General features: G+C 43.4%; 3 protein-coding genes across 3 annotated transcripts; 2 read left to right on the top strand and 1 right to left on the bottom strand.

The window, feature by feature from the left end:
• Positions 1-1262: 1262 nt before the first annotated feature.
• Positions 1263-2157, top strand: LOC139299339 (nuclear receptor subfamily 0 group B member 2-like). The gene is made up of 2 exons (XM_070922235.1): positions 1263-1809; positions 1916-2157. Exons 1-2 carry the CDS (start codon positions 1263-1265, stop codon positions 2155-2157), a joined length of 789 nt encoding a protein of 262 aa, XP_070778336.1.
• Positions 2158-4270: 2113 nt separating this feature from the next.
• kdf1b (keratinocyte differentiation factor 1b) lies at positions 4271-8824 on the bottom strand. The gene is made up of 4 exons (XM_070922279.1): positions 8707-8824; positions 6639-7588; positions 6456-6542; positions 4271-5030 (listed from the first exon to the last, which is right to left on the bottom strand). The coding sequence occupies exons 2-4, from the start codon at positions 7567-7569 to the stop codon at positions 4936-4938; spliced, it is 1113 nt and encodes a 370-aa protein (XP_070778380.1). The 5' UTR covers positions 7570-7588; positions 8707-8824; the 3' UTR covers positions 4271-4935.
• A 2539-nt stretch (positions 8825-11363) lies between these two features.
• Positions 11364-19542, top strand: zdhhc18b (zinc finger DHHC-type palmitoyltransferase 18b). The gene is made up of 9 exons (XM_070921715.1): positions 11364-11614; positions 12322-12482; positions 13552-13701; positions 13944-14081; positions 14490-14541; positions 14655-14757; positions 15089-15198; positions 15428-15521; positions 19186-19542. Exons 1-9 carry the CDS (start codon positions 11364-11366, stop codon positions 19540-19542), a joined length of 1416 nt encoding a protein of 471 aa, XP_070777816.1.
• The last annotated feature ends 2380 nt before the right edge of the window (positions 19543-21922 follow it).

Here is a 21922-nt window from a genome sequence, read left to right as displayed (position 1 = left end):
TTTAAACCTTTATATCATCGTTTTAAAACGCAATAATACAATTAATGCCCTGGTATGTCCATAGCCACACTGTGGTGGACATTTATAATATTACATTAGCAGCATTTTTCTGCTAAATGTAAGAATGCATTTTTCAGGATATTGCTTCCTTTAGTGTCACAATAACTAATTGTCAGGCGGCAGGTGGCGAGGGTAGTGAGATAAATGTAGTTTAGATTTAAGGGCCACCAATCGACCTTTATTTATTTATTTATTTATTACTTTTAACAAAAGACCATACCAGGAACAGTACAGGTGTCACTAATAGCCATAGTGATGACTAAGATTTGACTAACCCTATTCAACAGAGAGATGTTTTAGAAATTGGAACCAGAGAAAGTTTTGTTGTTTTTGCCTGATGATTAATGAAATGACTCACACCACTATCAAAACTGTCGGTGATTCATTTTCTATCCATCAACTAATTCATTAATTGACTAATCCTGTCAACGTTTAGGTCAAACGCACAGCTTTTTATTACAATTCCCTCTCTCATTCTGTCTGTCGCACTCGTGGCCACGCCAGTCAGTGATTTTCACAAGCAAAGTCAAGTCAATCGTATTTATGTAGCCCAAAATCACAAATCACACATTTGCAGGAAAGGGCTCTACAGTCTGTACACCCGCTGCCCTAAGACCCTCGAATTTGGATTTGGCTCATAACAGAAAGCCTTTAAATCATTAGTCAGGTGAGCCTGTAAGCCCGGAGAATGATGACCTAGAAATCAAGTCATCTCTGAAGCTGGCAGCACAGTTGTAACCCTCAAAACCTATAAAAAAAAAAAAAAAAAGAGTCATTGTGTCCTTTCATGCGGGTCCAACTGGGGCACAGGTCAGGTGGCAGCCTGTGCATTGACCCCGCCAGTCCTTGATAGACTGGTGCAGGCAGAGTTAATGACTCAGGTAAACATGATAAATGTCATTCACCCCACCAGCTTCTGCATCTCCCTTGCCTGTGCAGCCGCTGAGTTTAACCAGCCTTATCGCCGCCACGTGGAGGCAACCTAGATCCCTCTACATGGCAAGTCCACAGTCACTTTTTTTTTTTCTTTCTTTCTTCAAATGCAGGGCCTTAAAAAGGGTCAAGGCTGAGTTTGGCATGAGCATGTGACGTCCTGTATAAATAGGGCCTGAGCGGGTGGAGTCGTCGCACTGTGCATTCTGGAGCCTGCCGGCACTTTTATTTTTTCTTTGCCCTTTCATTCTGCGGACGCCTCCTCCTTCATGATGTTTCCTCTGGAAGAGATTACAAACAGCACTTGCTCTGGTTACCGGAACCAGCATCCTCACGCTATCCTTTACAACATCTTGAGCGGGAGGGAGAGTGGCTACCTCAACAACAAACTGAACCGCAACGCCACGGAACACAACTGCCACTGTGAACAGAGGAGGACAGTTTGCCTCAAGACCCCAAGGGTCACCTGCCAAGTGGCCTCTAGTGTGCTGGTCAAAACCATCTGCTTTGTGAGAAGTTTACCGTCCTTCAGTCAGCTTCCATCAGGAGATCAGTCATCATTGTTAAGACACTGCTGGGTTCCTTTATTTGTCCTGGGGCTTGCACAAGAACACATAGTCTTTGAAGTGACTGATGTACCAAGTTCAAGTATCCTTAGACAGATTCTGCTCGGACCAGGACTCACTGAAAAGGAGGCTGGCCAACCAACTCTTGCTGGAGTCCACAAATTAAGAGCTTGCTTGCATCAGCTGTGGAATCTGGATCTCAGTCCGAAGGAATATGCTTACCTGAAGGGCAGTTTGTTGTTTAACCCAGGTAAAACACTTGTTTTTTTTATTGGTTGTGTTTCAACAGCCACGCTGATTGGTTTGTTGAACACGCGACACGAGCTTAAGCACAAACCTCTCTTTATCTGTTACAGCTGTTCAAGGGCTGAGCGCCTTGGCGTTCATTGAAGGCCTCCAACGGCAAGCTCAGGGGGCCCTCCAAGAAGTCATCCACCTCCTGCACCCAGAGGACACTGTTCGCTTCAGCCACGTCCTTCTAGCAGCCTCCGCCATGCAGACCGTCAGCCACAGCCTGCTCACAGAGCTCTTCTTTAAGCCAGTTATTGGCAACACAAATATGTTACATTTACTGACAGAGATGTTGTTTTTGCAATAAGATCCCAGTGAGAAAGTCAGAGTGTTGTTGTATGGAATTTTATACAGTGAACCTAGTTTGAAAAGCACATGAAATAAACATTTTACATACTGTCATCTCGATGAAGTTATGGTTTTAAGAATGTCACGACTCGAGACGTGAGAGCGTGAAAATGAACAACACTGGTGAGGACATGATCTAAGGGTCCTAACAGAGGGGGGCTGTAAAAGCAGCATGGCCTGATCTTATAAAAAAAAAAGCATACTTTGACTCCCTCATGTGGCCATATGTGGCAATCAACAAGCAAACGCCTCCCTCTTTTTGTTTCACTTCATTTACTTTATTGTTTTTACAATGACACATCAGTTATAAGACGGTGTACTGTCAACATAAGAACCTGCCAACACATGTTTGCTGAAAATATACCATACCTTGGTGAAAGGCCCAAGCGTCATACTTTAGAATTTAGGAAACAAAATGCTGTGTTTCAGCAGACAATTCAACCAGTTTAGTGGAATAAGACGTATGTCAGGATAGTTACAGTTAGCCGTTTCTATGACACAGATACATTCGTCACTTCCTAAATAGTCAAGTTGCATTTTCTCCTTCTTCCAAACCAGAGCCACCAGTTTCACACCATTTCATTATAACCGCCCTGGTGTTGCAGCCAAATTCTTTACACACTACAAAGTTATTATTCTTTATTCTTTATACTTAGAATTGCAATAGGGCACAAGAGTGTAACCTGGACAGTTAAACCATACGTTTAGAATATGTGTATTAGCCACCCGTGTGTGTTAACTGGAGGCACTACAATAGGGTCCATGACAAACAGTAATCATAAGCTAATGCTGATAAGACGGAGACAGGGCTGAATAAATTCCACTCAGTCAGCTGGCCAAATTCCCATCAGCGCCCAGGAGCAAACACAGCGAGCATGACAGTAAGAAAACAAGACATTCACTTCATGAGTCAGCTTGGGATAATGTCGCTAATAAGTTAAGGGTTATCGTACGCGATACACGTCCTGCTGCAGTTCACACCAGCCTAACATGGACTTACAGACAGCATCCAGGATGCATCAAACACCTGGTTAACTTAAAAGCTTACGAGCTATCGGCTTCATATGAGCTTCATGTTATCACACTAATAATTACTGGCTTTGAGAAACCAAACAAAATCACACTCTGCACTGTATGAACTCTGTATGAACATCATAAAAGTCACAATGGAAAAGAAAACGGAATTTTGACATCATTTTCCCGTAGTTTTTAACTTGTCTTACTTCAGGGAAAAAACCCCAGATATCATTTACTTGCTTTGTTGCCAAGAGAACATCGCTCCCATATCTGTATGGTAAACATGAAGCTACCGCTAGCAGCTGCTTGGCTTTGCTTAGCATAGCATAGCATAAAGACTGGAAACAGTGGGAAACGGCTAGCCTGGCTCTGTGGGAAAATACACCCACCAGCACCTTTAAAGCTCACTAATTCACATGTTATATCTCAAGTAGAGAAACAGACCTGTAAAAACAGACAAACTGCGCCCAAGAAAAAGGCTGGTGCATAACCCCATGTAAAACCACAACTTGTCGTTTTTACACTTATTCTGCACAGAAACCAAACAAAACTTAAAGGTGTTAATTAGTGAGCTTCAGAGGTGTTGGGATAAGTCTGCCATAAGTCTGACTGATAAGTCTGACTTTTGCAAGTCAGCCTAACTGTTTCCCTGTTTCCAGGCTTTATGCTTTAAGCTAAGATAACCGGCTGTAGCTTGTAATGCTCTGCAAGAAAGCAAATTAGGGTATTTCCCAAAGTGTCAAACGATTCCTTTGAAAAAAAAAACATTCTTATTTCTAGTGTACCACCAGGCACGCATAAAACTCTCCACCCGAGATTATAATTACAGGATTAATAATATAAAACTGCATTTTACTTCCTGCCAAATATTATTCATCCTTTTACATGATGGCCATTATGTGAAAGGATGTTAAAATGGTAAATGGCTGCATTTATTCAACGCTTTTACCCAAAGCGCTTTACAATTTTGCCTCTCATTCATCCATTCAAACCCACACCGACTGCAGCGAGCTACCATGCAAGGTGAGATATTTGGGGTTCAGTGGAAGAGCCGCTGTCCCTCCTGAGCCAAAGCCACTCTATCAGGCAACACTATGCCTATTACATCAATGCAACATGTCAAATAATGGAAACTATCACAACATCATTTCTGATCTGTAAATCTGTGGTACATCCCCACTGAACTGAAAGCACTAAATACAAATCTCACTCATTTGTTTAAAACCAAATCTATGCTGATGAGGCGAGGTGATGAAATGTGCCACAAAAAATAAGTCAGCATTTTATTTTTACAGAACTAAAATCCAAATGTCCTTTGCCTAACAACAGTAGAGTAACCCTTTGCCTAACAACAGTAGAGTAATCTGAGAATCTGCAAAAATGAATTTCATGGACAAAACTCAGTTTTCCTTCAAGGACGAGGGGATTCTTAATCGGGATACAGCATCAAAGAGCCATCAAGAGCTGAAGCACTCGTTCAAGCAATCCTTCAAACACAAAGAATATCTATCGTCCATAAATATCTACACACAGAGCCCTGAGTTCACTGAAGTCCTTCAGACCATTTCTTTCTGCACAGCAAAGCCACGGTCTCTACAAAGAGCTTGGCTCAGCCAGAGACTCCTGTGCAAGTAGTGTCGCCTTTCAACGTCCCATGTGTGACCTTGCGGTCGCGGCACAGCAAATAATTCAAGCATGGATCGCCGGTGCGGAGCGCAAATCATGTTCTCACAGAGGTGCGAATCAGCGGGACACCTGAAGAATTCGTTTCTGTGTGAGAGGGCGAGTAGGCTGTTGGAGAGCTAGAAGTATGACCTGGGAGAACAAAGACAAAAAAAAGACAGGAAAAACATGGTAATTCCTCTGCATGAATCTTTAGACGAGACATTAGCATTAGCATTAATCCTGAGTGCACTGCGACTAGAAACATGGGATACTTTCATTGTGTGTTGTGTGTTGGAACGATGATGAAAAACAGAGCATTTATAAAAAGGTTTAGGTGAAAAATGCATGCTTGCTAGTGAACATCCTCCATTGCACCCGACGGTGTAACACCACCTAACGCCCAACATTCTCTCGTCCATCCCACCAAAGAGCACCGTGCTCTTTTCGCTCCAGCTTCATGTCAAACCGCTCCCTCGTTATTTTTGTCCCAGCGCGGCTCTTGATGACGCATCGCAGGAGCAGGTTGCATTCATCAAGTTGAAACAAGCCATTCACGACAGAGAGAGAGAGAGAGAGTTCGGTGAATCCCATTTTGAACGTTCGTACGAGCAAGCCTCACAGAGAAACGCTGAGAGAGATTTAGGATAAGAATATAAAAATGTTCATGCAACCTTGCACGCTGATGTATTTCGGAACGGCTGGGACATGCACCGCAGTGTCCAGTCGCCCTGCAGCACTGGACGTCTTGGCTTCGGCGTCACTGATAAAAACTATTTACATTTCAGCCATTGGTGCAGCCCTGTGAATAGGCTCGGGCTCAGTTCAACTCTACTTCCATGTTCAGTTTCTGGGAAGTTAGTGCACAAATGAATATTCATCACCTGACTCACAAAGCCTTCTGTTGTTTGGGCCGTTTCTTCTGCATTTAGACCCACGGTTCTCAAAACAGGGGGCAGGCCACCCTGGGGCACATGTATTACCAGGGGGAAAAAGGCAGAAAACATGTTGTGTTATAAGAAATCTGATTCCTGAGGGAACAATAACCGTACATGGTTGCCCTAGTGATTGACAGGCGATCACAGCTCAGCTGTGTATTTGGACAGATTTCTGACAGGAAGCAGGTGACGTCCAGCAAACACGACGGTCATACCTGAAACATTAAACAGCCGATCTCGCTCTCTCGAATTCCCTTTCAACATAGTGAGAGAGATTTGTGTCTTTTGTGTCTAAAAACTCTTTTATTTCATTTATTTATTAAAAACCAAAAAACAAATATTGAGGTATTTCTAAAATCCAGGCTACTGCCCTGCACCGAGAGACTCACTATCCGTTATCACCAGAAATAATTTATTAAAAAAAAAAAGCATATAATATCGGATCGGAAAATCGGATGTTAAAAATTGGAACAGAATTTATCAGGACGGCACACAGGATTTCCCCTGTTCTAACAGCCGAGTTATGGAAACAAAACATCATTCAAAATCACTGATGACACACTCTTCAAGCTACAATTATTAGCATACGTTATGTAACCGTATACTGTGTGTGTAATAACACAATAAAGACATTTCTCACCTCCATTGTTCCTCCACATCTCTCTGGCACACTTGTCAGAGGGGGTCAGCTCTGATATTTGGATGTTCGGATTTGATTTGTAGTCATCTTGAGGAAACAGAGAAAATGAGAGTGATTACTTGGTGGCAGAAAAGCGGCTCTACGGCGCTCTATGGAGGCGGAGTTAGTGAAACGACGACTTACTGTTGTTGCTGAAGGAAAAGGAGTCGCTCTCCCTCATCGTCTCGTTCCCGCTGTCTGACAGCGTCCTCTCCCTCCTGGAGATGGGCGGCCTCCTCTTCGTACTCTTCCGGGTGCTGATGCGGATGATGCCGCGCACCAGCCGACACTCGGCCTCCTGCTCGTCCATTTTGTGCTCCTCCGCCAGCGAGTTGATGAGCTGATTGATGGCCTTGCTCTTCCTCAGGAACACAGAGTCTGACGTGCACCTGGCCAACTCTTCGATCTGATATTCGGAGTAGAGCTCCAGCAGCTTCTTAGTAATCAGAGAGTCCACGTTCTCCTCCCCGTCCTCCCAGCCATCGAACCCCATAGACTCGTGCAGGGACAAGTGACTGGGCTGCGTTTGACCACCAGAAGGAGGAACATATGAGGGGGATTTGGTTTCAACATCTAAATACTCTCTTGGACTGTCGACTTTGACTCCAGCGATGCGGACTTCCCCTAGCCAGTCGGTCACGTCCTCCTCTTTGTTGTCTCCTGGGTTCACAGCTCGGAGGCTCACCTTCTCTGGTTCGTCTGGGGAGCTCTCGTTGGGCGCCAAGCACGGAGCAAGGACGGAACGCTGGCAGACCCTATACAGGCCGCAGGTGAGCAAGCTGCACACAAAGGTCCCGCAGCTCCTTGGAGAAGCGCAGGGGTTGCAGGTCTGTGCCGCAGAGGGAGGGTCAGCGGAGCCAGGAATGAAGCCAATGGTCTCAGACTCCTTTCCATTGGCATCTTTCAGCTGAGCTTTGTGGACCGTCTTTGGCTCCGGGGTCGGGAGCCTGTCTTCCACCGGGTCGACACAGCGCTCCTCATAGGATGACCTCTGGCTGCTGCTCCGGCTGGTCCCATGCCTGTAGCTGCCAAGCCCTGAGCTGTGTCTCAGACTACCAGTGCTGCCGCCAGACATGACTTACTGGCTCCAAGGTCTGGGCAAGCACCAGAGAACATGAGGTCAATTGAGGTGTAACTAAAGGTTGAAATGGCATCAATAACAGGTTTATTATCAATCCAATCTGTCAAGTAAAACTCAAAATCAATTGTAGCCACCTGAGGGCACCTCTCTTCAAAACAAATGTGAAACTACTATCCCCAGGTGCCAGGCAAAGTAACCCAACAGGTTCTTTTAGGGATGTGTAAGCACACAGTCAAAGACAATTAACTATTCACATATCAAATCCACTGCATGATACATGGAGATTTTAGAAAATTGAATTAACATGTTTAATTGTAACTGAAGACAAAAATATTATATGAAAAGGTTTAAAAAAAAACACAACACGCAGCCAACTGCTGCATGCAAACCCATCTCCTGTGTTAACACTGTGACGCCGAATCAGGCACACCAAATCTAATTTAAAAATCTTGGAATTGAATGTTCCCTTGCTCAGGAAAAGGTTGATAACACCCGCAGGATAACCAACTAGCGTACTTCTTATCATCTGCCTTTCATTTTGAATTCCGCACCTGTTTGACCAAACAACGAGTAGTAAAATACCATCCATCAAACAGATTCAGTCCATTGGCCGTTAGCTAGAACTGACTTATTTGAAGTGTGCCTATTTTGATGACAGACACTATTACACTATTACCTGTGTGAAAACGTCATTGTTATTACAGTAAGAAAGCACTGGCTGTACGTCGCATGAATGCGGAGTTGAAGAAAATATCCTATTGAATCTGAGATTATCTTCGCTTCACTTTTACCAGGTATACATACTCATTGAAAAGATGAAAAGGCTTTAAATTGCCAGATTTTCAGATAGTGTCTGGCGCTCCGTGCCTTGACGGCATGTGTTAGGGCGAATGTTTACAGTAGTTTGTGTTTACATTGTAGCTAGCTAATAAACAAACAGGTGAAAGGAAAATATTATTTTAGTGTTTTTTATTCACATTGAACCACTATAATTATCACGTTACCGTTTGACACACATTAAGCCACAATCCCTTTCGTGTATACAAATTATTTTCACTTTCATGGCGACTTGTCATCGCGGCTCTTTCCTCCATTAGAGGACTTTCGAATTACTCGCTAAACATTACTCACAGTAAACACGGTGCATCCACCAAATGACTCCCGAATTAGTGTTGTCTTCTCCAGCAAACATTAAACATTTCTGTTTTTAATCCATTTTGAACGGCCCCTATATCGACTCCGCTCCAAAATGCCAGTTTCAGTAAAGTTTTCCACCAAATCCGTGTACCTGAGCGTCAAGGTGGAGGAAATGCACCAGGTAGCTACAACAAGAGGTTGGACTTCCGGTTACGACTTCAAAAATAAAATGCAAGTTCAATTTCCACTGGGATACAATATACCACAACATAATAACCCCACCCCACCTCCAAAAACCCCAAATCATCATTTTTATTTTGATATGATTTCAGGTGTTATGCCAAGTTCTGCGTGCCTGCCGAGAACTGCATACCCCTCGCGGGAGCGCGCACAACTAAGGCAAAACTACCACATATTGTAAAGGTTTCTATAACAAAGTAGGCTGCTGGTTAAAAACGATATAATCTTCTTTGTCGGGTTCATCAGTGATGATCAATGATCTGAAGGCTATAGTTTATGAACGTTTAGGGTCATCAATGTTTCATTAGACTCTGTAGAAGCAGCATTTCCTTCATGAGATTGGTGTGAAATGTCCTCGATTAATCTCTCACTATCTCTGTCTTTGTTATTCCTTATCGATGTGATCAGTACAGTTTAATGAATGTCTCGGCATTACATCATCATCATCATGGTGATGACGTCGTCATCATCATCATTATTAATAATTTGCTGGGTTTATTATGTGTCCTGCATGCCAAAGTAAGTTGAAGTTCGACATCGATTTTCCTAAGCGTATAGTGTGTGGTGTGAATGTGACTAAAGTAAATTGCATGAGTCTCACAATGTATGCATGACTGGCAGCTTTGCTAATGAACCTGCCAGTCATCATTTTGGGAACATGCTGCACTTTTGTTTTTGCATTTTTATTGGCCTGGCATGCCAGTTCCTCAGTAGGTTCTTCAGTCCTGTTGGGTCTGTCTGTTCTTTTACTTATTATTAAATATGACCTTTTTCATATTCCTAATACACTTTGAGTGCTACTTTCTACTGAATTGCCATTGTTTTTGTTTTGAAAAGTTGGATGAGGCTACTTATTTTTCTGTGTGTGTTTCTAATCTCACTACAATCAAGTCACCTCCAATTCCGTAAACACTGTGCATGATATGGCCTTTACCTTCAGACCAATTGTATCAACGAAATGCCGAGTCTAATAACAAATGTATGACTCCAAGCATTCATAAACTACAGACTTCAGATCATTTAATCACCATGGATGAACCTGATTGTACGCATCGGAGCTCCGTTTGTCCCATAATTTGGCCTTACAATGTGTGAATATCTGTTTTGGCAACACATACAAATTTTAGGTTAATCTTGCAGCTGTCAATGTGACATGACATGTACTATAATAAGTAATGGTGCTTGGATATGGAAATGGCAGTCTTTCTATCACAGTGTAGTGAAAAGTGTGTTCTGTCTCCAGGGATTCAGACAGTGATTAAAGGCACTGAATGTTAGTTGAAATAGATCCCCTGGTGGGTGAGAAAAAAAAAGAAGGTAGGCTCAGTTATGAGACAGGGCAGGAACAGGTTTCGATTGTTTTCCAGGCTTTGATACGCTCAGTGTGTCTTGGTAATTCATCCCCTCTCTGTCTGTGCCTGCCCCCATATCACAGCTGTCCCTTCCTGGTCGTAAACTCCAGACTTCAGGTCATCTGTGTGTCCGGTAGTTGTCGCTCTAGCTGTGCGCGCTCCCGCGTGCGGAACACCTGCCATAGTGCCGATAACTCCGAAAACGTCCTCGGTGAATCTGCGTCAAGTCACCCGCAGTGGCCGCTTATTTACCGGATATTGTAAGATTTGGCTGCTATTGACATTTGATATTTGTAGAGAAAAATATAATAATGACAGCGCGAGAGGTATTCCAATACATTATGTGGCCATTCCGGTTTTAGAGAGTGCCATCATCATCATCATCATCATCATACCTAAAATGTAGTCTTTTGATAGGATACTTATTTTGAAAGACAAATAACCGGAAGCACACCTTTTCTTTGTGTTACGTTTGACAACGGACTACTCGTTTTATGGTAACGTAAGCTAACCAATACTAGTCACGAGCGTGTCAGAACTCTTGGTAGGAGAGTAATATGCAGACAAAAATAAACGTTACGACATTGTAGTGCTCATTTAAACTACTGTGTTTTGGACCTCTGGAAAAAGGTTAGCTCATATGTGCAAGGCGAGCAAGCTAACAAGCTAGCAGTGGTAACGGTATTTTTGGCTTTCACGTTACTGATGTTAAATAGTCCGCAGCTGGTTGAGTTGGCTAGTCTGAGTGGCACAGCTAGCAAGCTAACTATGACCAGTGGGGCATCTCCTGAATTAGTACGAAGTCTTTCTGGAGACAGACTTTAAGAGGAATAAATGAGGAGGCATGGAAAGTAAGAGGGATGTCATTTCGAGCACGGGGTCTTCGGGTTATTTACAACTGGATACCCATGGTAGAGGATTAGCTTGTTTTCTACGTGGAATGACGACATTTGCACCGTCCAGCTGCCTCAAACGCGGGCGTCGGTGATGCCGTCGGTCGCTGGCCAAATGCCCCGGTTGTCCGAATTGGGACAGAGCACTGTAACTACGTTATAAATCATGAAAAACTGCGAGTATCAGCAAATCGACCCGCAGGCACTTCCGACACCAACCCCGACCCCTCCACCCCATCATGGAAACGACAGCGACAAGAGAGAGGAGCCGAGGAGACCCAGGAGAAAGTGGGAAGTTTTCCCCGGAAAGAATCGCTTCTACTGCGATGGACGGATCATAGTGGCCCGACAGAATGGGGTCTTGCCCCTCACTCTGGGCCTTATTCTCGTCACAAGTGGATTATTCTTTATATTCGAGTGAGTCCATGTTTCATATTAGGTCTACGGTTCTGTCATATATATCACCTGCGAGTTCAGCCGTTGTCCTGGCGACAAATGTATGATATAGGAAGGACATTTCAATGCATCCCAGCTTCCACAGTACGGCAATATGAGGCAGACCAAATTGACATTTTATTGAATTGACTCCTGTCTGGTGTATTAGATCTACCCCGAACCGTAGAGCAGGTCCTAATGATTAATGAAAGATACTTTATTCATGTTCTACAAGAGCAATCTCTTGTCTAATACGCAATTCAACTTAAAAAGAACAAATGTCATAACGTAGCCTGGCAAGGTTTTTCAAAATTGTACGTATCAGAGTTCCATTTGTCCCATAATTTGGCTTAACAATGTGTGAATATCTGTCTTGGGAACACATTAACATTTTAGAATAATCTTGCAGCTGTCAATGTGACATGACATGTACTATAATAAGTAATGGTGCTTGAATATGGAAATGGCAGTCTTTCTATCACAGTGTAGCGAAAAGTGTGTTCTGTCTCCAGTGATTTAAGGCGCTGAATGTTAATTAAAATAGATCCCCTGGTGGGTGAAAAAAATAAAAGTAGGCTCAGTTATGAGACAGGGCAGGAACAGGTTTCGATCGTTTTCCAGGCTTTGATATGCTCAGTGTGTCTTGGTAATTCATCCTCTCTCTGTCTGTGACTGCCCCCATATCACAGCTGTCCCTTCCTGGTCAAACACTTGACCAGCTGCATACCTGTTATTGGAGGAGGCCTCTTTGTATTTGTGGTCATCACCCTGCTCCAGACGAGCTTCACTGACCCCGGCATCCTCCCCAGAGCGACACCAGATGAGGCTGCAGACATTGAAAAACAAATTGGTAAGGGGCATTGCCCATTGGCACTGGAACTCTCCAAGTGGCCTTTATATTTCCTAAACTCAGTCTGCTTAAATTCAGCTAATTTCTTTACAAGTTATCCTCTGCTCAGTTGCATTCAATTATTTCAAACTTCAAGGACATACTATTTTGGGTGTTGTCATAAGAGCTTTCACACGGTTTGTTTTGCTCTGCTAGCATCTGCTATCTTACCTTTTGAAACTGAAACATAAGGCAAATTCTAATGGCGCAGTCACCACTCATTCTGTTGCCAGTTCATTTTAATGATGATGAAACCTTTGACACATTAAAGGAGAATATTTTAACTCAGTGTAATAAATGTCACATTGGCAGCCATTCGGACCATTTTTCTGGAAGAAATGTGTCCTGTTGACATCAAAGGTTGGGACTGGGAGATTTGTTATCCCTCTGACAAGGTCCTGCACACATTCCTTTACCACAATCTGTCCGTTTTCCACCGTAGTCCTGTTCAAAACAGTCCATCAGTTATGTTCACTGTAAGTTTGAAGTCTTGCCAACGGTATCTTTCTTTTTCTAATGGCATGCTGCAGTGTAATGACCTTAGTGTCTAAAGTTGGCTTCATGTGCACCTTGTTAACTCCTACTCGTGACCAAAGTTAAGGCAGCGGTGATGTAAGATCTTCATATTACCCAACTGTACTGCTGTTGTTCCAGCTATTTTTGAAACAAAGACTCTGAACAAGTATTGGTTGTTCAGCTACCATCCTGTCTTTGAGGAAAGGCTTTGGACATTTTATTTGACTCAGTATTCTCTGAACAGGTGTTAGGCTGAATCTAATTACAGATCCCATTACAATTGCATTTAAAAGGAGCACAGCATGGGCCATGGGTTGGACGGACTGGCTTTAAAGTCAAAGTCATCTCAAGAAGAGATGATTTCTGTTTTAAAAGAAAAAAAAAAAAGCCTGTTTAGTAGTTTATGTTAAATGGCAAGTGTTTAGGCGCTACTATTAGAAGGCCAGGCCGTCATCACTTAAGATCAGTTGATCAATATCCTGATGTTTCTCTTTACTGCCCTCCTCCTCTGTAGACAACACTGGAAACACCAGCTATCGGCCCCCACCGCGCACCAAGGAAGTCCTCATCAACCAGCAGGTGGTGAAGCTCAAGTACTGCTTCACCTGCAAGATGTTCCGGCCTCCGCGCACCTCCCACTGCAGCCTGTGTGACAACTGTGTGGGTGAGCCGTGGATACGCGCAGACACGCTGACATTTACCCATGATAAATAATGAACCGAGGCCTCATGGGGGCTACAGAGAACATCATTCCAGTACTGTAGTTCAGGCTGGACTCATTCGAATGACATATCAGTGTTTTTCCCAAACTGTTCAACTTTTCCAAAACATTTTTAATTTAATTAGAATTAAATTAAAATGTCAGCAGGTTCCACTCTGCGTTTATTGTGAATTCTCTTCTTTCAGAGCGATTCGACCATCACTGCCCCTGGGTGGGGAACTGCGTGGGAAAACGCAACTACCGTTTCTTCTACACCTTCATCGTGTCACTCTCCTTCCTGACAGCGTTCATCTTTGGCTGTGTGACCACGCATCTAGCGCTGAGTGCGTGTCTTTGCTCCGGTTCACAGGTGTTTCATGGTTGAAAAAACAGGCAGGATCTTACTGACGATAACTGCTAACACACCTGCCTCAAGCTGCCCCCGTCAGTAAGAGTTAGTGTTTGGTTTTTATTTTCTGGCTCGGACTGCCAGACGGACGAGGTTTACCACATCAGAGCAGTTTGTGACTGTGTTCTTTATTAGGTCGCTCGGCACTGTTTAAATGTTATTTCATCCAATAGCCCCGCTCACTAAAGGCTTAGAATAATGTTTGAGCTGGAATTACTGCTTCCACATCAAGAAAATTAACTGCAACTGTTGGTTCGGGAATCCCAACACGACCACACACCTTTTCTCTTTAATGGACTTTCTCTTGAGCCTCGTGTCAGTGTTATGTTTTCCTCTCTTTCAGGGGCTCAGGGTGGAAAAGGCCTGGTGTTTGCGCTGCAGGAGAGTCCAGGCAGATATCCTTTAATCACAAATGCGTGAAAAGCTTTCTAGAGCGAGTGAGCACTTGTTTTATTTCTTTCTCCCTCCTCCAAATATACTGGGTGCCCTCCTTGACCCAGCCTTGCACCGCAGTGGAGCTGGTGATATGTTTCTTCTCCGTCTGGTCCATCTTGGGCCTCTCGGGCTTCCATACATACCTGGTTGCTTCCAACCTGACCACTAATGAAGACGTGAGTACTACTTTGAGTTGAATTATTACACTACAGTTACAGAGTAGCTGTGAAAGGGATTCTTTTGGTTTCTTGTGGTACAATATTAAGATTAATTAATATTACATTTCAACAGAATTTGAAGAAATACATACAAAATATGTAGAATAATAATGGGTGATTGCAGGGGAAAGCATCTCTTTGCAAGTATTCACTAAGATTTTGTAACATTTGATAGAATTAATGAATACTTAATAAGTCAGTTCAAGGACTACCTTACCTCAACCTAAAATCTAATTATATGTATGTTGAATAAAAACCGTGAAATACTTTTATATGTCGTCTGTTCCAGATTAAAGGCTCCTGGTCAGGCAAGAGTGGAGAAGATGTCACCAACCCATACACTCATAGAAACATCTTTATCAACTGTTGTTCTGTGCTCTGTGGACCCATGCCACCCAGGTTCGTCTTAAATTTCACACGTTGTACGTATATTACTTCAAGGTATCATCCTGATACAGAAGATGTATAGTTCTGCAGTTCAAAATGCTTCCCCCCCCCTTTTTCTTTTAACCACCTTTAGAATCTTTTTGCATAATGTTTGCTGAGGGTACACTAGATGTCCAGGGAAACACACACACACACACACACACATGATGACTTGGATCCTCCTTGTTTCTGTCTGTTTCAGCTTGATCGACAGACGAGGTTTCCTGCCGGCGGATGAATCTTCCCAGACGGCTGGCGCGGACATTGAGCTGCCCACTAAAGGCGAGATAAAAGTGGTAGGAGGAGCTTCCCTGCTGGCTTTTGGCTTGCAGGAATCCCTCTCTCCTGTGCCTGCACCCCCCAACTTCCTCCAAAACTCCTCCTCTGCCTGACAGAAGCTTTGTTGCCTGCTGTAGCCCCCAAACCAGCATCTGTCTGCTGCCTGTGGTTGACTGTTGTGTATGGGTTAATCCCTACATACACTGTATTTGCACTACAGTCAGGTATTTATTATTTTTCTCAGCGCAGACAACACAACAGTGTTAAAGTAGGTAGGTTAAAGAATAATTTTGCTTATTTGCTTTCTTTTCAGAGAGAGAGAGAGAGAGAGAGAGACGAGATGATCAATATCTATCCCACATCTGTGTGTTAAAGCTAGCATGCTAACTTTTGCTGAACAGCGGCCATTAGGGCCACAAGTAGTAATTATGCTGTAAAAAACAGCAGCACAAGTAGAGACGAGTCAAAAAGTCAGCAGCAATATATATTTGACTTTGTAAGCATTAGCCACCACAAGCTGCTGATCCTACCAGACAGGCAGCAAACGTGTGTGTAATTGAGCAGGAGTGCATTTTATTGCTTATGATTTTAACTTGTTAATTGTGAGAGGAAGATTGTGTTATTTCTTCCGTCAAGAGTTACATTCTCGTTTTAAGTACACAGCCTAGCTTAAAACCGAAATAAAACTGCAGGAAAACAGCTAGCATAGCTCCAAAATACCAACGGGTTCCATCTTTTGTATCTAAACAAACCCGTCGCATCATGTAAGTAAGACAAGTGTTGGTTGGTGTATTTTCACTTTGAGTCTGCTGGCAGTAGCTTCATGTTGAGCGTACAGACATGAGAGTGGTATCAATCCTTTCATCTCACTCTAGAGGGGGTAAACAAAGCAAATAAGCCTATTTTATAAAAAGTATTCCTTTGGACTCTGATTCAGTAATGTTTGGTCGGCCGTTGGCTTTGTTAGTCTGAGTTCAGACGCCTGCAGTTCAACACGTCTGAACAGCTCAGCAATGTTTACTCGCGGAAATGATCAAATCAGGTTTACTGACACAATTCTTTTGAAATGAGCAACATGGGCACCATTCGCTATGTATTTTGTATGTTATCTATTTTTTCACCTTTTTTTTTTTATTACAATCTACGCCTCAGTATTTAGTTCCTTGCAGTATGTCGACTCAGGGTGTTTTTTAAAAGCGGAGGAAGAGAGCAGGAGTTGTAATAAGTGAAGGCTCAGGCGCTGTTTTCTCTCTTATTGTTCTCTCAGACAGCAAGGGATATAAAAAGGACGCCTGGAGAGTTGTACAGCAACTTTTGTTTATAAGCCATAACTGCGGTTCAGACAGAGTTGCAGTGTGAGCCACAGTACTCTCATATCAAATAGTAGGGTAGCTGCTGTTTGGCATTGTGGAAGACAAACAGCTCTTTTTTTTTTTTTTTTTTGTTCACACCAAAATAACAAGACCGCTATGAAACCCTTTTTTTATGTGTGTGTACGGAATAAACTGAAAGCCAGTTGGAGTTGTAGTGTTTCTAGTCTGAGATTTATTTTGTTGTTGAGGTTGGGTTTGGCGAGGGTGTAAAAATAGTCTTTTTGAATTCAGTCGATACACTGGGGAAGCTGTGAGGAGAGCTTTTTCTGCACCAACAGTTCCTCTTTTTTTTTATTCTGTGTTGGTTCACTTTCTCCTGTCACACTGCATATAAAAAAGTGCCAAATTATTTGTGAGGCATCAAGCCAATCACCATCATTTCCAGGTGTTTCCATTCATGTCTTTATACCATGTTGTTTTGTTTGATTTGTCCATCCTTTTTTTTGATACATATTTCTATTTTGTCAGCATCTGAAATGTAAAAAATAAAACGTGCATTTTTGTCCATGCAGTTCATCATCAGTGTGTTCTAATTTTTCCTTGTTTTGTTGGTCCACCCACACAACTGACATATTGGAGTATAATTGTATTTTCTAAGGAAAGGTCATGGTATCAGTACGCTCCCCCCGTGTCTATTCACCCAGTCCTAACTTGCTGTTCTGTATGTGGTCTGTCTCTGTGCCTGTGTCCTGCCACCAACACTAGGAGGAGAAATGTCTGGACTTTGCTGTGTCCTGCACTGGCTGATTAGCCGCTGTTAGTGCAGGAAAAGCGATGCTTGAGCTTGGTAAGCCTGTTTAGAGAAAGGGAAAGCAAGAGCAGAGTCTCTGTGCCTGAACACCGTGTCTGCATATCCTCTTGGCTGCACTGCTGCATGGCTTCATTCATACGCTGTCATGTCGAATACATTGCAGAGTGCATAATTTAACAGTACAGGGTGTACTGTATGTCAAATTAGGCCACAATGTACAGACATGTAGTTGCGGCTCAAACGATTCCACTATACTGTGAGTATTGTCTTTAAATTTGACCTTTTTCGTGCCACAGATTTGCCAGAATTCGGTTTGAAACAGAATTTGGGCCATGATGGGTGAGGAAAGCCGTAAGCCATACTAATAGAATCCTTAAAGGTGCGTTCGATGCATTACGCTGTAGATCTTTTCTAGTGGGGCATGAAAATGGTAACGTATCAACTGTAAGAGGAAGTTCATTTAGAGGCGGACGATCCAGTCGTTACAGCCATGGCGTCGCTGAACTGGAGAATAAACCAGCACTTACTGCTACCTGATGGATCCATTCTTTTTTAAGTTTAGGGAGAGCAGCTCCAGAGAAACACACATTTGTTTTTTTGAGTTGTTGGATTGTGTCCCTGTCCTCGGGGGCAGGCTGGATTTAAACCAGCTTTGCCTTCTAAACTGAGGTGTTACACAGAACTGTTTTAAGTTAAGTTAAGTTTAAGTTATTTACACTATTATATTATAGCTTCTTGGCTGAGGACATTTAAAAAAATTATGTCTTAATATAAAAAGAGCATTTCTGTCGACATTCCCATCAGCCTCATCTTTATGTTCAGCGCCAACGTGCAAATGTTAACGTGCTAACACACGATTGCAGGTCGGTAGTCTCTTAGTCAGTAAGGACACATCGCAAAATAACCTCATAAGTTACCCGGATGTAACTCTAATAGCATACACACTTGTGTGTTGCATCATGGGAAGTGTAGGATCCAGGGTTCTTTTGGAGCTTGACTAGCCTGGGAACCAGACGAATCTGCGAGCTCGTGTTTCATTTGCTGCGGCAGATGTGTCTGGCCCCCCCTACCATTCAGCACCTTCTATCCAATTGCGTCCAGAGGCATTTTGGTCTGTTGATAACGCCCCGTGGTCCCAGACCAATTTGCATTAGCTAGAGCTTGACACATCCCAGGGACTAAAAGTCAGGATATTTCAGCATCTGCTGCTTCAACTTTGACCATAATTGTTTGTCTCTTGCAAGCTTGGAGTAGTTTTTCTACCAAACTAGCTGATGTTCTCGGACGTTCCTTGAGCTAAACACCTTTCAGTTTTGGTTCCCTAGGTCTGATGGCTATCAGATTTTCAAATTTCAAATTTGCGATCTCTTGCTTTGGATCACTCACGTGGCCTGCTTGCGCTCCCAGCTTGCCTTTGATTTACCTTGCACAGCTGTTGCCAAACTCACTCAAGTGATTTAACGCCCTGCTGTTCGGCCTGTTAACTTCACTGGCTCGTCTCATCAGGTCTTGTCTTGTTTTTCTCTCCCCCCCTCTTCTTTCTCACGTCCTCCCCAGTGCACACAGGGAACTAAAGGTCTGCTGGAGACGGCCACTCGCTCACCGCTGCTGTCCACCTCGTGTCCTCAGGGGAAACCTCTTACAGCTCATACCTGCCCAGACAACAGCCCCCCGGTGAACTCTGACCCCTCACCGGAGCTCTCCACGAGCTGCGGGACCCGCAATATTGCTAGCTCCCTAGGCGATACCTCTCCTCCACGTCACACCAAGACTCGGTCAAAGAAAAGTAAACGAGCGGCTTTGCATATTCCCAACCCCGCCTTTGACGTCCCTGTTTCCCCTACCTCTCCGGACGCTGGCCCCAGCTCCAAAGCCAGGGGCCACACAGGTGCCAGCTTTGCCCCTTTGCACTGACTGACTTGAATGACGGCTTTATCAAGTGAAAACACACATTGTTTGAAGCTTGCATGCTGTAACACAGTCAGATACAAGTGGTATGAATTCAGTTTTTTCTTTATTGTTTGTTGGTTCTCTGAAGGTCCCGGGTGTTGTGTATGAGGATGACAATTGCAAAGATGTGGAATCATGTGATCAATGTGCAGTGGAAATAGGAACACTGGAGCAGATTGGAAGGTTGGAAGTAAGTAAAGGATGCAATTTAGAATGAAAAACACACGAAAAAAAGATGACATTTGCAGGATGGAGGAACTGGTATTGATAGAGCCATATGTCTTTCTGATGATTCTCATGTAAAACATGAATTTTACCAGCATGTCAGATCCATCAAATATTGTGAAATAGTGGCTTTGATGTGACAAACTTTGTATGGAGGGCTAAAGCTCAGACACTGGATGCATCTGGAAGGAGAAACGTTGCTCTTAAAGGGGAAACTGCATCCCAAACATGGAATTCACACATGTCATTTCTAAAACATTGTGAAGCTCAGTTTATGGTGCGAATGAATTCGAACCAGTTTTCAGCAGGGAGACAGTCTGAACTGTCATGGGACTCTGACAGCGGCCATGGAGCGTAGACAAGCATATGGGGACGTTTTGCCATTCATGTCTGAAAGCTCTGCATTCAAATCAAACTCATTTGGATGTACAGATGGGTGGCAAATGAAAGGAAAACCCAACATAGATAGTTTCGGTAAGAACACCCTCAGTGATTCTCCAACTCTACTGGAGGGATGAACGTCTGTCTTCCACATTTTTTGACGATGTTAGCGGAGACTTTCAGGAACCCCTCGTTAACCGTATGGCGACCAGTTCGTGGGCTACTGCAGGGCTGATGGGGAAAGTGGGAACAGGTGTGCAGGTAGGCGGGGGGGAGGTCAGGTATGGCAGGGAGGACAAAGCAGACATGAAGAATGAGCGACGAAGTTGGGACACCAATGGGCCGACCCCAAAAATGGTCTTGTGACGTCATCGTCGCGGCTTTCTTTGTTCAAAGGTCTTGACTTTACTCTTTACTATCCAAAAATGTTGACATTGCACATGTGAATTCTGTCTTTGTGTGGGTTTCCCCTTTAAACGTTGCACAAACAGCACAGTGACTTAAGTGTGCATCAGTCGTATCGGTGTGTGCTGTTGTTCAGATTTCCGTGCTGTACAAATGGCAGCGAATGCAACTGCATGATAACGACTACAGACCTAATCTTTATGGTATTTTTGTTATTTACGTCCATTCAAACATCACATATATACACCTGAGAGGTCCCTTTACCACTTTATGTAGGGAAGCTGCGACTCGGATTCCCGAATACAGTTGTGTACCTGAAGCAGTGCCGCTCATTGCCCGCGCTGCGCCGCCTCCTGCTCGCGTTCTCATTAATACCACACAATGATTTAAAGCTCCCTTTCAAATGTCCACTTCCTGCTCACACTTTGTATCAGCAACAGCAATACCTGTTCTCTCTTCCTTCAAATTGTTTCACTTTGTGCGCTTTGACAAATCCGAGAAGACCTTTGTGTGTTGGTTTGTTCTCAGGTGGAAGGATGTCGGGGTTAGGTATTCAATATGCAAGTTCTCTGTGACGTATATCATGTTTATCCACGTTGTAACCTGATGGCAATAGCTGCACAAAAATGCAATGATCCGAACAATCATCTCCATGGACTAAAACACAGGCATGCACACACACACACACACACACACACACACTGTTTATCTGTAGCTCACCTAACGAGTGTCATCACTGAGTAGTGCCGCTGTGTCAAAAGTCCTCCCAACACCTTCTGGAGGATGGTGAGAGTGAATGCAAGCAATGCATTTCTGAGGGGGAAAAAAACGCTGTACCGTATTTGTACGAACTGTAAAATGTTATCTAGGCCAATGCTCCTGTCAAAATAAGAGGAGAAGGAAAATAAAAGTTCAGTGAAATGAGGAATCTCAATTTGTTTTCATGCCACTGAAGTGCTGCATCTGGCCACTAGATGACGACGATGACCCACAAACACGGCGCTGCAGTCAGATCATCCATTCACAGTCAGTCATTTGCAGGCATTCATAGAACTTTCCTCTTGTTGCTCAGCGTCTCTAATTACTTTGATTCTCTTTGTCTTCCTCCTCCATTGTAATTACTTTATGTTAAATAAGAAAATTCAGTCTAATCTTTCCCCTTGGATTGTGTAACTGAAAATGAAATGAAAACCTTGTCTTTGCCATTGTGTGACTTTAATGTCGAGTCTCTCCGGCTTTTATGTAGAGAAATCCAAGGAAACAATGTCTGAAAGCAAAGCCGTGCTTAGGGAGCAGACAGGTGTTTTTAAAGTGGAGTGCAGTGGTAGTCTTG

This window comes from Enoplosus armatus, chromosome 16, assembly GCF_043641665.1.
Source record: "Enoplosus armatus isolate fEnoArm2 chromosome 16, fEnoArm2.hap1, whole genome shotgun sequence".
Taxonomy (NCBI): Eukaryota; Metazoa; Chordata; class Actinopteri; order Centrarchiformes; family Enoplosidae; genus Enoplosus; species Enoplosus armatus.
The sequence above is the reverse complement of the archived record's forward strand: the minus strand, read 5'-3'. Positions and strand labels throughout refer to the sequence as shown.

What these genes read in the sequence shown, in the direction of transcription:
- LOC139299339 (XM_070922235.1), top strand. Translation starts at nt 1,263, where the DNA reads ATGATGTTTCCTCTGGAAGAGATTACAAACAGCACTTGCTCTGGTTAC. An exon ending in CAGTTTGTTGTTTAACCCAG is followed by an intron (nt 1,810 to 1,915) that starts GTAAAACACTTG and finishes TATCTGTTACAG; the next exon opens with CTGTTCAAGGGCTGAGCGCC.
- kdf1b (XM_070922279.1), bottom strand. Translation starts at nt 7,569, where the DNA reads ATGTCTGGCGGCAGCACTGGTAGTCTGAGACACAGCTCAGGGCTTGGC. An exon ending in CTTTTCCTTCAGCAACAACA is followed by an intron (nt 6,543 to 6,638) that starts GTAAGTCGTCGT and finishes TGTTTCCTCAAG; the next exon opens with ATGACTACAAATCAAATCCG. An exon ending in GATGTGGAGGAACAATGGAG is followed by an intron (nt 5,031 to 6,455) that starts GTGAGAAATGTC and finishes TTGTTCTCCCAG; the next exon opens with GTCATACTTCTAGCTCTCCA.
- zdhhc18b (XM_070921715.1), top strand. Translation starts at nt 11,364, where the DNA reads ATGAAAAACTGCGAGTATCAGCAAATCGACCCGCAGGCACTTCCGACA. An exon ending in AGACATTGAAAAACAAATTG is followed by an intron (nt 12,483 to 13,551) that starts GTAAGGGGCATT and finishes CCTCCTCTGTAG; the next exon opens with ACAACACTGGAAACACCAGC. An exon ending in CTGCAGGAGAGTCCAGGCAG is followed by an intron (nt 14,542 to 14,654) that starts ATATCCTTTAAT and finishes CCAGCCTTGCAC; the next exon opens with CGCAGTGGAGCTGGTGATAT.